Here is a 15,860-nt window from a genome sequence, read left to right as displayed (position 1 = left end):
CATGTCGTGTTACTCTATAATACGAGTATAAGTAACGGATTTAATTTAATGATCTTTTTGGAAGATGAGTACATTATATAGATAATATTGTTTATATACTAGCTGAGCCCGCCCCTTTGCCGCTTCGCATGTTTTCACCTTTTGGTTCCAATGGACTTCCACAAATATTCAAGACTAATATGCATGTGCATTAATATATTATGCATATAAACATTCCTTCTTAGAATCAGTCTATCAATTAAAAAAAACTGCATTAAAATCCGATGCGTAGTTTTAAAGATTTACAAAGGGGCATAGGGACAGAGAAAGCGACTTTTTTGTATACTATGTAGTGATATAAGCCGGTAAACGAGCAGACGGATCACCTGATGGTAAGCAATCGCCGCCGCCCATGGACACTTGAAACACCAGAGGCGTTACAAGTGCGTTGCCGGCATTTTGGGGTTAGGAATTTAAGGGTTGTTGGATAATCGGGGTTTAGAGAGAAGGCGGGTAATGGGGCCTCCGGTAACCTCACTTACACGTCGCTTGTTTCACGCTCGGTTTTCGATCAAGCATAAAATAAATTATTTATTTTACAGAATCGTAGAAATGGCGTTGCATTATCTCGGCCTACTCCCAATGGGAAATAGGCGCAGGTGTGAGGTTATGTATGTATAAAAATAAAACAAGATATAAAACAACAACAAAATAAAATATTTATTTGATTAATTTTATTGTGATTACATTGTGATACACAAAACATCAGCCAATCAGGGCAATCAATAAATATAATATTTAAATTATTCATGTATTAAAGAAGGGCCAAATTAAAAGTACCCTTAACCGACGAGCATGCATGAAAAGACTGATGACTGTTGATGAAGCGAAAGAGGTATCTAAGATTCGTAGCAATAGGCTAGTTTCCTACTAGTCAAATTCAATACTTTTTTCGAAACGTCAAAAACGATATTTTCTATGAACTTTGTATGAAATACTCTATAATGACGTCATCAGATTTTTACGTCAAATCAAATAGCAGACTTATTTCTAGAAATTTAGCTAGAAAAAATCGAAAATTAAGTATTTCATAAAATTTATGAATGAAAGTGTGATTATTTTTGAATATTTTATTGTATTGAAAAGTTGTAATAATTTATTTTTGACCCAGTCATCATCCCTATTTTAAGACAGCTGCCATTTTCAAAAAGATATTTTTATAAATAATTATTGTTTGTGTGTAAATCAGTTTGTTTATTAATCCTGGTTGATCTTGAACACGGCCTTGGCAACACTGCCCTTCTTCAGATCTTCCATGGCCTCCTTATACTCCGATAGTTTGTAGGTCTTGACTCCAAGTTTGTGGTAGTCCAGATATCTAGAAAATAATTTTAGACATTAGAAATAATTTTGACTGCACGTTTGGCGCGGTGGCTGGGCAACTGGCTGCCGTGCAACCAAGTCAAAGTCAAAGCATTTATTTCAATCAATCCTAAATCAGGTACTTATGAAACGTCAAATTGTCAGTCAGTCTGTCTGTCAGTGAAGCTAGGTGCTCGTTCCAAAGTATAGCTTCGATGGAGAAGAATGGGCAGGAAACTCCATAACAAATACTTGCAAATGGATCGCCTGATGGTAAGCAATCACCAGCGCCCATGGACACTTGAAACACCAGAGGCGTTACAAGTGCTTTGCCGGACTTTTGGGGGTTAGGAAATTAAAATTAAATTGTTGTTCAGGAATCGGGGTTTGTTAAGATTGGGAAGAGGGGTAATTGGGCCTCCGGTAACCTCACTCACACAACGAAACACAACGCAAGCGTTGTTTCACGTCGGTTTTCGGTGGGGCCGTGGTATTACTCCGGTCGAGCCGGCCCATTCGTGCCGAAGCATGGTTCTCCCACACTTAACATACAAGACCAAAAACCTGTCTAGGTACCCTAGAACGCCTACATAAGAACGACTAACGCGCCTGAATTTTCTTTACTATAAACCCCACGGAGTCCGAGACCTTTCCAACAAATGCAAAACCGTGGAAATCGGTTCGTGCGTTCTGGAGTTATAGCGTCAGGAAGGAAAACCCGACTTATTTTTATATTATAGTTTAGGGAACAGCGAGTAAAGTTCCCTAAGAAAAGGAGGATCCTCCGACCAGGCGAGGTGATCAGCCTGGCGGGCTTTCTGCCCAACTGTTGTTCGTTGGGATTTTCTATCCATGTTTATTCGCATGTAAACTTCACATATACGATGCAGGATATTTATGACGTCATCGGTTGATTTGCTCGTCGATAGTTTATGTGCGACTTCTGTCATATGTCACTTGTCACTTGTCAGAGTGTCGCCACAATAGAATAAGAGAACAATTACCTGCTGCCCATAGCCTTCAGCCAGCTGATTGCACTGGGGAAACTGAACGGATTGATCTTCACTCCGATAATGGTCAACTCCTTGTTGTAAATATCGAAGGGATTCAGGCTAAAATGAAAAAAAAAACATGGTTATTGGTAAAAAAAAACACAAACGAGGAGGATTTTTTCCAAAATTAATGCTCTTATATTTGCTCTTACAAGCACATTTTAAAATATATTTTTTTTGTTACGTCACACCTTTTATCTCCGAAGGTGTAGATAGAGTGCACATTACGGCAGGTAATGACGCTGTACAATGTACACCAACTTTTCACCATTTTTGTTTTAAGTCCCATGTAATAGGTGTAGAGCCTATTGCTATATACCGGGCATATTTCCAGTACTACTAAGAATTTTCGAAAAACCGAAAAAAGCTTAACAATACTTCGTCCCGAGAATCGAACCCTGGACCCCTTGCCTGGCAGTCGCCTTTGCAACCATTCGGCCAACGAGGCAGTCTTTCGAATCTTTCTAACAAATATGCCCAAGTAAGTATTAATGGATACTTACGAAGTGGTGTGTGTAGGGGGGCAGCATCCAAACAGCACGTACTTTCCTCCCTCCTTTAGGTAGTTAAAGGAAATCTCCATCACCTTCCCCACTCCTGGTAAAATAAAGCAGCATTAGGTATTGTCCGGTCACCTCATTCACACAACAGAAAAATTTCTGGGGCCTTAGTCTGTTATTACAATTGTGTCAGAATGGTCGATCACTGAGCAGTGCAAGAGGGATGGAGCTATACAATCTACATAGCTCCGTCCCTTGTAATAGCAGACTAAGGTCAATTGTAATAGCAGTCTAAGGCCCCTGTTCTCCAGCCTAGCGCTAATTCTACCATACTACCATATAATAGCTCTAATTCAACGAAAAACGAAGTTTCATCCGAAATTACGCAGATTCCGTAACAATTACATTTATTGCCAACTTTCGTGAACAAAAATGAACGTATGAAATGAAGATAAATAAATAGGTTTAGATTTATTTGATTTAAAATTAAAAATAAAACGTAATTTTATTAGTAAATCAATAAAACCTACTGCCGAAGAGTAGACCTACTGACATGGAACAACTTTAATGCTAGTTTTCTGTGAGGCTGTGATCTCAATCCAGTCGAGCCGGCCCAGCAGTGCTGAAGCAAGGCTCTCCCGTGAGTAAACAACTTAGAAAAAAGGTATGTAGGCATTTAAAAGTATCTTGGTGTATTTTGACAAGCCCGCCACAACCTTCCAAACCGCTGCAACTCCTGTGAGCCAGGATCTACAGTAGATACAAACATGAAAACACCGGAACACTGAAGTCCGGCGCGTTCCAGGGACATGAATAACTGTCTTGGAGAAGAAAAAGAAAACGCTAGTTTCCACATTTAAAAGTATGTCAATTCCATCTCGTATCCTTAGATCCTTAGATCTCGTATTTCTTCTCTCAGATTGTGGAATGAAGCGCAGTTTTCCAAGGCTTTACAATATTGGCTTCTTCAAGAAATTGAATTATGATAACAATAAGACTAATGAGCATACAAAAAATTTCTTGTAATCATGAGTACAATCACGTGTTTAAATATCGTTCACTAATTACCAGTCACCGTATATAAGTATATAGCGGGTTAACTCTTTATGGTGAAGGAATCGCATGAGTTATATGTGAATGTAAGAAGTATGGATTACCTGTGCAGTCAATGATGACGTCATAAGTAGTCTTCTCGTTTGCCAAAACATCAGGGGTGACTAGCCTGAAGCCGGTGTCTGAAACATCAATAAAATATATTAGTATATAATGTATAGTAAAAATCAAGCCGGTAAACGAGCAGACGGATCACCTGATGGTAAGCAATCGCCGCCGCCCATGGACGCCAGAAACACCAGAGACGTTACAAGTGCGTTGCCAGCCTTTTGGGGGTTAGGAATTTAAGGGTTGATGGGAAATTGGCAATTGGAAAGATCGGGAAGGTGGGTAATTGGGCCACCGGTAACCTCACTCATACAACGAAACACAAAGCAAGCGTTGTTTCACGTGGGTTTTCTGTGAGGCCGTTGTGTCACCATTTTCTATGGCCCATTCGTGCCGAAGTTCTCCCACACTTCAATTAGGTAGGTACATATTAAGCACAGACCATGTAAAACTCCTGTCTTATCAAACTGCTCATAATTTTAATTGTAATCCGGCCACGCGTGGAGATTATAACAAATCCTCTTATGTAAAGAAAACTCATAGTCCAGCTGTGGACACCCACAATGCTGTATAGTTTTTTTTTTTTTTTTGTTTTAATCTGTCATTGTCACTAACACTAGTTTTAGAACGAAAGCCGAAATATCGGAAACTCATAGAAATAGAAAAACATGGTAAATATTCCGTTTCGAGTTCTAACCCCACAATGCTGTTCATCATGAAGAAAGTCAAAGTCAAAATTATTGATTTCAAATAGACCAGGAATAAAAAATAAAAATGTCTGTCTGTCGGTCAGTCCTCTAGTGAAGCTATTTGCTTGTTCCAAAGTGTAGATTCCTATGGAGAAGAACGAGCAAGAAACTCCATAGGTTACTCTTTTTCAATCAGATTCACAATACAATTCTTGGTTACATTGTTTCGATTGCTTCAACTATGTGAGAGAAGAGAAGATAAGAATTAGAGATATAGGAAGGAAAATCCGACTTATTTTTATATTATAATTACTATACATTAAACTACTTTGTAAACATTTACTATTAATACATAATATTTATCTAATATATACCACTTGGATCCGACAGACAAACTACATATATAGTTTTGTCGGACTATATACTAGTTTATAAGTTCATAACATGTACCTTTTAATAAAATAAATAAATAAATAATAAATAATAAGAAAGCATCTGCTATCTTACCCAATCTCTTGACGATGTCCAACCTGGTCCGGTTCATCTCAGAGACAGTGACTTCCCTGTGGCCGTGGTGGTGCAGGGTGGTGATCCAAAGGTTACCTGGATACATATATCAGAATTAAATTATAGTGTACACAATGAATTCAAATTCAGAGGAAGTTTCCAAAGGCCCCCAATTTTCGGTAACGTACTAGTAAATTTCTCTAGTATTGCTTCGCTGATTCCATACCATTAGGTGATACAATATACTTACATAACCTCACACCTGTCTCCCATGTAGGTAGGCAGAGACAATGGAATGCCAATTGCTACGATTCTTACACACCTCTTTCGCTTCATCAACAGTCATCAGTCTTTTAATGCATGCTCGTCGGTTAAAGGTACTTTTAATTTGGCCCTTCTTTAATATATCGCCTTTTATAATCTGGTCGCTATACAGGGTGTAAGCGGAACGCTCCCGAAAAACGCCACAAATTGTTTGTTTTTATAATTTTAATCGTTTTTGTGTTTGTATTATTCATGCTATATTAAAATTCAGAACTATTATTACTTAAAATAAACATTGAATTCTTTATTTTTTTAAAAATAATACACGTTTTTTACCATCACCTGTTTGCGACGTTTGGGAGCGTTCCGCTTACACCCTGTATGTCCGTCTAGAGCTTTTTAATTAAAATATTTTATAATTATCTATACTAATATTATAAAGCTGAAGAGTTTGTTTGTTTGTTTGTTTGAACGCGCTAATCTCCGGAACTACTGGTCCGATTTGAATAATTCTTTTTGTGTTGGATAGTCCATTTATCGAGGAAGGCTATAGGCTATAAAACATCGCGCTATGACCAATAGGAGCCGAGCAGAGCGGGTGAAACCGCGCGGAAGTAGCTAGTAACAAATATTTTACTTACCAATGATACCAGCTCCAAGAATGAGAATCTTTTCTCCTACTTTGAGGGGGGAGGCGCGGTCAAAGCCGTGGGACACGCAGGAGTAGGGCTCACAGAGGCCAGCTGGAAACAAGACAGTAAGGTATTTATGAGAATAGAAGATAATGGGAACCGTAATTTTGTTTACTATCCCAGAATTATAAAGTGCCGCCGAGAACCTCAAGCGGCGAAAATATAAATAGCCTAATTGGCAATTATACTTTCGAACCGCTTAGGGTTGAAACTGTAGGGCCGTGGGGTCCAAGTGCACATCTCCTTTACAACGATATTGTGAAGAGGATGGTTGACACTGCAGGTGACCCAAAGGCTGGCTACTAGCTTGGTCAAAGGCATTGCAATTCAACGTGGCAAAACTGCCAGTATTTTGATCATCATACCCCAATGAGGATTATTTTTTCGACACTTCAAGTTAGTTTTTATTTGATAATTGACTGCACGGTTGGTGCGGTGGCTGGGCAACTGGCTGCCGCGCAACGGGTAGCGGGTTCGATTCCCGCACGGCGCAACTCTTTGTGTGATCCACAAATTGTTGTTTCGGGTCTGGGTGTCATGTGTATGTGAACTTGTATGTTTGTAAACGCACCCACGACACAGGAGAAAATCCTAATGTGGGGCAACGTTTTTTTTTAAAGATAAGAAAAAAAATTAACTTCATTAACAAATCTTGCGGTTAAATGCTTTAGAATTATCAAGAAACCAATTAAAGACCACATACCCTGTTCAGTAGTAATTCCATCGGGTAACGCGAAGACCTGGCTCTGTGGCACTCGGACATACTGTGCCCAGCCACCGTCCTTCCAGATTCCGATGGTGCTGTTGATACCAGCAGTCAGGCAGTACTGGTAGTTACCTTTACGGCAGAAATCGCACAGACTGCAGGAACTGGAATGGAAAAGTTTATGATGTTATAGAAAGAAAGAAAAAAAAATTATTTTGCACCGGGCACGATGCACCAAAAAAAAAATCAAAACGAAAATTAAAACAAATATAAAAGTAATAAAAACATTCATAAATTATTCTTATATAAAAACAGGGAATAAAAGTACTACACAATATGAGAAAATAAAAAAATAAATAAAAATAACATAAAAGTAAAACTAAAAACAAAAAAAACATCGTGGCAACGTGAGTTGAGCAACTCTTTTTGTGGTCTACTAATTCGTGGGTTAAGAACTAGAGTAGCGTAAGGGCAAAAACTCAAAAAATTTTTTTTTTCACCATTCGCTTTTTCAATCCCCATATTTGTATGTGCCGAAAAACTGGAACGATGTAGTATGTAGATTGCTTAGTACAATAACAACGCATAAGAAAAAAAGAAGTTTGTTTATTGCCAAAAGGAAGTGTTTCTACTTACAATAATCTTGACATTATTTTGTCAATAAAATTCTGAGCACAACGATCGTAACTCGACTTACGAGCGGATAGGACACCGAATTATGATTGTGTAGCCTAAATTTGTTTCGTGCCAAATAAACTAGTAAGGAGCCGTTACTGCTTATGGGTCCTTGTTTTGTACGCGTCTGTAATTTTTCTCCGTGCCAAAAAAACGTAAGGGTGGGTTACGCTACTATGGCACTAAATAATTAAACTAATGCAGTCCGTTATTATGACGTATGTCAACCAGTTTTAGAAAAATAGATTTTTTTTTTTAATTTATCCGCTTTTTTACCATAAATTTACAGTATTCTGTAGCCAATAAATAAAGCTTTATTTTAAGTAAAAACCAGATATACAGATACTATAGATTTTGCCATAAAAGACCTACAAGTTGACGGTAGGTAAATTTGAGTTGTTTTTCGGCTCTCCTGAGAAGTTGTCATTTTGCCCTTACGCTACTCTAGTTCTTAACCCACGAATTGTTGTTTTGAGTCTGAGTGTCATGTGTATGTGAACTTGTATGTTTGTAAACGCACCCACGATACAGGAGAAAATCCTAGTGTGGGAGATAACATGAATAATGAAAGTTTCGCAAAAATTGACACAGGGTGGTGTTTAGTTAGTTAGAGTCTAACACATCCTCTCGCTTCACCTAAGGTCTTCATAGGGTGATTTTTAGGTGCTCAGATCGCATCATCGCTTACCACCAGGCGAGTAATAGCCAAACCTCGACCCGTCACATTTCATCTTCCATGAGTAAAGATGACAAATCCATTATGATCATGTAAAATAGGCATTTTTAGGCGCCTAGCTTTTTGGAGGAAAAAACTAGGGAGTGTGGGATTTTTATCTCACTAAAACCTCCCCGATGGCTACCATCTGCACCTAAAGAAGGCACCGGGTCCTCTTAGTAGACCAACCCCGGAGTCCCCATGGTGCAATGCCTATTATATAGTACCTCCCTATGGGTGAATAGAAATCAAGGTGTGAATAGATACAGGAGTAGACTGCACGGTTGGCGCGGTGGCTAGGCAACTGGCTGCTGTGCAACGTGTAGCAGGTTCGATTTCCGCACGGAGCAACTCTTTGTGTGATCCACAAATTGTTGTTTTGGGTCTGGGTGTCATGTATATGTGAACTTGTATGTTTGTAAACGCACCCACGACATAGGAGGAAATCCTAGTGTGGGGCAACGTCTTTTTTAAAAAGAAAAAAAAAGTTGTTAAAACATTTTGCCAACATTTATTTACCCCGTTCCTGTATCCTATCTTTTGACCCCTTGATTTCTATTCACCTCGTTTTACGCTACGTAAAGGAGACGTACAATCTAGTGGACTGTCAGGGGCTGTTGAACTTAATAGTGACTCACGTGTTGGGGTCGATGACAACTTTCTGTCCCACTTTGAAGATAGAGTTCTTGCCGACCTCGTGGATGACTCCTGAGGACTCGTGGCCGAGAGGAATGGGACGGGATTTGATGGCTGGAAATTCACCCTGAAAAGAAGAACAAAAATTTTATAACTTCATTGCATGCATGAGATTCAAAATTATAAATATTTGTACGCCTAGACGGCATAACATGAAGCTCATCTACCTATCCTACCACCATTGCATGTATTTCCTATGTGTAATACCACTAATTCAAAATAAAAAATTCTTTATTATATCCCCATTTTTATGGGACAAGCCCGCTACAACCTTCCAAAACCGCTGTAACTCCTACAAGCCAGCCTTTTATATTTTTATCACAATAATAAAACAACAAAATTTAGCACGTGCTTGCTTTCGCATGATCAGCTGTTAGTAGCGAGGCGCCCGCGCCCGAGTTATCGGAAAATTAGTAACTAGGTAACTATTTTGGAACCTTACTTACTTTACTTTACTTTGTTATCGTGATAAAAACAAAACTAACGAGTATACAAAAAAAAGTTTCTTCGGGAAAGTTGTTTGTAATCATGAGTACAATCACGTGGTTAAGTCTTTGACTGCCAATAGAAAATTGTTGAAGGCAAATCCTCCGCTGACGTCGGTCACCGGTGACCACCACCACCACTTTTAAACTACCTACCTACCAGGAATCCACCCCCCACGATACGATAAGCTACGTAGCAAACCTGCTGAACATGAGCCTATTGCAATTTGTACTGATAAAAGAGTGCAATAAAAATGTGCTAAGTGGTGATAAACCTGACGTTATCATGATCAGAGTGCTAGATGATAAGGAGATAATTGCTTAATTAAAATTTTAATGCCTCTTACTGCCGCACTCAGAGTCATTTAATGATTACTTAAACGGTTCCTTAGTAACGATTTTGTTCTGTAAACTATATTGATTAAAGAATATAATCAGAAACTTTTCGATAACCAACGCGGTCTTTTCACAAAAGACCACAGTCTTTCCAAAAGACCACAGTCTTTCCAGAAGAATACGGTCTTTTCACAAAAGACCGCGGTCTTTCCAGAAGACCTTAGTCTTTTCAGTAGACCCTTACCTGTATGATATGGAGATCAGTGCCGCAGATGCCTGAGTAGTGGACCTTCACGATGACGTCATCATCGTTGATCAGCTTCGGCAGGGGATAGTCTTTTTGGTAATACAAGTTGAGAGCACTTCCATCAAATACAACAGCCTCCATTTTTGGTTTTTACTGTAACAAAGAGAAGATTTATTTATTTATTTAGCTCTTCGTGCACATAAATGTGTACATAAAATATGGGCTTAATGCCGTAGGCATTTTTTACCAGCTCAACCTTTGGGTGATGCAGAGCCAAACCAGTTGTAGGTGCATGGATTAAGCAAATACAGAAAAGCTCAGGTGAAAATTATTTATTGATTAAAAGAAGATTTATTGAGTGCAAGTAAGTTGTCTCGCGTCCAATTGCCGGGTTGTGTAAAGTATTATTGAAGCATTTTTGGTTCTTTTAAAGTCTTTACTAATAGCATCTATGTCTTTTTTTTTTGAGGGAACAATCATCCAGTGACTCTTTTCATCTTTTAAAACTTCCCTGGACTTCCACAAATAATAATTAGACCAAAATTTGCCAAATTGGTCCAGCCGTTCTCGAGTTTTAGCGAGACTAACGAACAGAAATTGATTTTTATAGATAGAGATTAAAATTATTCAAAAGACGGTCGGATACAGAAAATGGAAACCAGAATTGAGAGACGAATTCACGTGTCAAAACTAGTTTAGTTCATAAATAATATATCGTATACATATATAAAACATTAGTTATTATTCACTAAGACACCAATAAAGATAATATTTATCGGTATCTTAAAGGAAAATTACTACATAATACTGGTTTATATAATATACATACCTACACATACATAATGCTATGTAAATATACACAGTACATACATAGTAAATACCTAATCTTTGTATATGTAAAGAAGGTTTATTTTAAAACGCATTTAGTCTGCTGCGTTGATGTGGATGCGTTTGGCTTCCACCAATCATATTCATTGGTACACATAGCTTAGCACTGGTGGAAATGGACTCAGTTAAGCTATGTTTTTATATTAAAGATGCGTGCGATTTCACAGCTTTCTCGCATAGCTAGAAAGCACATCTCTGGTGGATAAGCACCCTTAATCTGAAATCATTATCCCCGATTCCCCAACAACCCTTAAATTCCTAACCCCCTAAAGACCGGTAACGCACTTGTATCGCCTCTAGTTTTTCCGGTTATTTATTTACCATCTCCACGCCACCACGACATAATATATGTTCTTATTACCTCAATAAAATATCAATTTGAAACAGAAAACGTTTTGTAGGTAAGTCTAATGTAGGTATTAATTATATTGCTAGACTTAAGGCAGAAACAAATACCTAATACAAACAAAACAAAAGGAAAAACATACATACCTATATACTATATATCAACTAACTCAATAACTATTTCCTTGAGAATTAACAACGACTTGTAAAGTAATTAACTTTACTTAAACCACTGTATACAGAGTAGAGTCAATGTTTATTTAACTTCTTTACGTTCTCAAATTGAATTAACTGGTCCGGGGTACGAAATTTCTTCACTATTGTAATCTTTAAACACAACACTACCTCCCGCTGAAGCCGTGGCAGATACTTTTAGAACTACTTTTATGTATAAGACAACTTCTCGACTTCACAACTCAAGACCAAATGTCCTTATATTGTTCAATTCATACACAACTTGACGTCGCTCGCATTCCTAAGTTACAATACTGTCAATTTTTTATCAGGTTTGTTCACATATTTTCTATTATATTGCAGGACCTTTTTTTGAGTCGGCATTGTGACTTACTAAAATGGAATTTGGTATCGTATTGTGCGATTTATGGTATTTTTTATGTATACTATCAGAAGTTGCCTTTATAGTACGAATTTGGTAAACGAAACGAGAGGTCGTTCCTCGCTTTTAGGGTGCTTTTCCACCAGTGATGTGCTACGTAGCTATGCTACGAAGATGTAACAGCTAAGCTACAAATGGCCACTGCTGACCAAAGCCCTCTTTTCACAATGATAAGGTGCTAATGCTCAAGTATTAATCACCACGCTTGATAAATTCAGGTTGGTGATTTCAAACTTTTGATTAGAAATTATAGGCCCAGATTTTCTTACGACGTTTTCCTTCAGTGTTTGTGGTGTTTAAATAATCTTAGAAAGTACATATAACTCGGAAATAGTCACATTGGTACTTGCTGTTGGTAGGTTTCGAAGCCGCACTCTCATGCATGAGAAGCGGGCATCTTAAACCACCGGGCCACCACGTTTTAATTATAGATGTTTTATTTTAGAGATAAACTAAAAAATGCTTGTTATTATATAATCTATTATTTATAATAATAAGATAACAAATTTACGATATCAGAGTACTGCTCACACGTACACATTATCAAGTTGTAAATAAATACTAACTTACACACGCGGGTTTACTTCAACGTCTTCATCATAATCAGCATCTAAAATAGCTAATTTTATTTTTGACAGAAAACATATATAATTGAATCTGATTTTATTGAAAACTGTAAAGCCTGATTAACCCTTTTGGCCCTTTTCTTAATTTATTCAACCGACTTCAAAAAAGGAGGTTTTCAGTTTGACCTGTATGTATGTTTTGTCCGATTATCTCGCGTTTGGTTATATCGATTTTGATGTGGCTTTCAGCATAGTATTTTCAGACTAAGGAGAAGATTTTAGATAATTATATTAGCCAACTAAAAGTAAAAACTGAGGATCGGATCTTAAAAGGCGGTTCTCTGTGAACTTTAAAAACATTTCTCTTTTAAACCAAAAGTCTGGGATTTCCCGACATTGACATTGAATAATGAGTTAATTGCATAAGCCTAAACCACATAATAATCTAAAGCTTATCTGATACACGTATTATATACTTAGTATTATGTACTTATTATAGCAACTAACGTGTTTATAGTACCCGGCGAAAAATAATTGCACATCGTCACACATCTAAAGAAAAGACCATTGAACACATTGCCGCTTAGAGGTACTTTTTTTTTGATAACGGGGAATTTAATTCTGGGGGTAAAAGACTAGGGAGTGTGGAATTTTTACTTCACTAAAACCACCCCGGTGGCCACCCTCAGCACCTGACTGTTCATGACTAATGCCCGTTTTTAAAGACTGTTTGACCTGTATGTATGTATGTCTGTGCGCAATTTTTCGGGTTTGGCTGAACGATTTTGATGCGGTTTTTAGCAAAGTATTTTTCACTAGATGTGCAATATTTTATATTTTATCTTCGTTAGCACTAATCTAAAATATCTTATAACTTCAGATTAAGTACATATAAAAACTGTTGATATAAATTAAATAAAAGTCATCATGACTCTTTATTATTATTGCGTAATTTACGATATAATATGTAGGTATTTAGGCAAAATATTTTTTAACTGATTAAAGTAAGTTATCACACTAATACATATTATAAATGAGAAAGTTTGTTTGTTTGGATGTTTATCCGTCAATCACGCTGAAACTATTTTTTATAACGTCACGCCTTTTATCCCCGTAGGTGTTAATGTCACGCCATTTATCCCCGTAGGTGTAGGCAGGAAACTACTGATCAGATTTTGATGAAATTTGGTAGGTATACAGACAGGGTGAGATGATTTAGGTGATAGGATACTTTTTATCTTTTAATTCCACGGGAACGCGGACAAAGCCGCTGACTGAAGCTAGTATTGTTATAAATGTGAGTGTTTGTTTGTTTATCCTAGTTTCAGGTTAGTAAGTATAGTCTATTATCACTACAACTATAAACATTAAAGTCTAGGTATATAAATAAATACATCTAATGTGTGATTGTGATACTTTTTATCCCACGGTATAAAATGCTCTATAGCAATCAGTAAATGCCGAATATACATAAAAAATCTAGATAGATCCGTTATTGTAATTGGCAGTAAGATCTTAAATACGAAAACATGTCCGTTCCGCTGCTAAAGAAAAATTCGTCCCGTCCTTGATGAAAACTTCCAGTTCGCAAGAACCTAATAAATTATAGAAACAAATACCACTTTTTTTTTTTAAAAATATACGGTTTTATTTGTTAATAAGTATCCTTTTTATTTGTGAATACTAAATTACTTTCAAAATAAATATACATTGAGTTCAAATTTATGGCATATTCTATAAAATGTTATAAATTTATATATTTTTAAACTGTTTAAAATAATGTTATCTAATATTATAGTAAGTAGATTAAGTACTTTTGCGGTGCCCAAAAGGGCCCATAGTTGGAACATAATACTGTATAAAATTGTAGACCTCACTGTACACTATGGATGCAATAAAGTTATTTGATTTGATTTGATTCGATTTCAGTTAATTTCAGTGAATAAAATAATATAAAAGCAAGATCAACTTACATAAGAGTCGTACGGAGGTCGGTCCGGGAATAACTGAGTGGTTGGTTCGAAAGTTATCGTGGGCATTAGGTATATAATTACGTAAGTTAAGATAACTCATATTATCGACATGTCATGTAAAATAATAGGACAGATGCGTCATGTAGTATTGGGAGTTTTCTGCCTATGCGGGGGATATTTCGTAGAGCGTCAAATCAAATGACTTTAATGCATACATAGTGTACAGTTTGGTCTACAATTTTATACGGTAGTATGTTCCAACTATGGGCCCTTTTGGGCACAGCAAAAGTAGATTAATTATTATATTATCGGCTTAATCACGTAACGGTTTAACGAAAAACTCGACTAGTTTCAAACCATGCTAGAGGCTCATATTCATGAGCAGCATTTCGCGACTTTACTAGTCAAATTCAATACTTTTTTCGAAAATCGATAATTATTTTCTATGAACTTTGTATGAAATACTCTATTATGACGTCATCAGATTTTTACGTCAAATAGCAAACTTATTTCTAGAAATTTTGCTAAAAAAAACGAAAATTAAATAGTTTATCAAATTTATGAGTGTGATTCTTACCCGACTGCGCCAGAAGGAGGGTTATGTTTATCGAGTGTATGTATGTATGTATGTATGTATGTATAATTGTTTGGCACGCTCTGCAGCCTAAACGGCTTGATGGATTTTGGCTTTAGAGGTGTCGTTAGATTCGTATTTACTGTGAGAGTGACACTGGATATATCAAAATAATAAAAAAACAAAATGGCGAATTTTGGCGCCAAATTCGAATATTGCTCACTCTCTAGCCTGAATGACTCGATGGATTTCAGCTTGATAGGGGTCGTTTGATTCGTATTTACTGTGAATGTGACACTAGATATACTAAAATATAAAAATAATAAAACTAAAAGAAAATAAAATAAAAAAATAATTTAAAAAACAAAAATGACTGCTAATATGAAAATGAAAAATCCCTAAAACAAGAAAGTCATCGTAAAATTGAAGCAGTCGGGACCCATTTAAATATGAAGACTTAGTGAAGGCACATACGGCTGGGTTTTTACAATGGGTCCCGACTGCTTCAATTTTACGATGACTTTCTTGTTTTAGGCTATTTTTCATTTTCATCATATTAGCAGTCGGGTTTTTTAGTTTTTTAAATTACTATTTTTATTTTTGAATATTTTATTGTATTGAAAAGTTGTAATCAAGCATCCCTATTCTGAATATTAACTAAAAATCATGGTTTACTCACGTAAATTATTGGAGAAAAGCTCTTAGCTAATTTAATATGTCCTACGAGAGCTATTATAAAAATCACTACATAGTATAAAATAAAGTTGCTTTCTCTGTCCCTATTTCCCTTTGTATGCTTAAATCTTTAAAACTACGCAACGGATTTTGATGC

General features: G+C 36.7%; 1 protein-coding gene across 3 annotated transcripts in view; it reads right to left on the bottom strand.

The window, feature by feature from the left end:
• Positions 1–675: 675 nt before the first annotated feature.
• Positions 676–15,860, bottom strand: part of LOC118280252 (uncharacterized) — a 22,285-nt gene continuing 7,100 nt past the window's right edge. Inside the window, exons 1-10 of one of the 3 annotated variants that reach the window (XM_050701949.1) lie at positions 14,455–14,612; positions 10,064–10,219; positions 8,941–9,065; positions 6,910–7,076; positions 6,156–6,257; positions 5,251–5,346; positions 4,051–4,128; positions 2,897–2,990; positions 2,346–2,453; positions 676–1,357 (exon numbers count right to left, since the gene is read on the bottom strand). In XM_050701949.1, the coding sequence (XP_050557906.1) occupies positions 1,237–1,357; positions 2,346–2,453; positions 2,897–2,990; positions 4,051–4,128; positions 5,251–5,346; positions 6,156–6,257; positions 6,910–7,076; positions 8,941–9,065; positions 10,064–10,207 (1,035 nt within the window). In that variant the 5' untranslated portion in view covers positions 10,208–10,219; positions 14,455–14,612 and the 3' untranslated portion in view covers positions 676–1,236. Of the gene's footprint in view, positions 1,358–2,345; positions 2,454–2,896; positions 2,991–4,050; positions 4,129–5,250; positions 5,347–6,155; positions 6,258–6,909; positions 7,077–8,940; positions 9,066–10,063; positions 10,220–11,446; positions 11,466–14,454; positions 14,613–15,860 lie in introns of those variants that run through there. The other 2 variants (XM_050701951.1, XM_050701950.1) reach the window with 2 other exon arrangements.

The sequence above is a fragment of the Spodoptera frugiperda genome, chromosome 21 (assembly GCF_023101765.2).
Source record: "Spodoptera frugiperda isolate SF20-4 chromosome 21, AGI-APGP_CSIRO_Sfru_2.0, whole genome shotgun sequence".
NCBI classification, from domain to species: domain Eukaryota; kingdom Metazoa; phylum Arthropoda; class Insecta; order Lepidoptera; family Noctuidae; genus Spodoptera; species Spodoptera frugiperda.
This window is presented reverse-complemented; position numbering and strand designations above follow the sequence as displayed.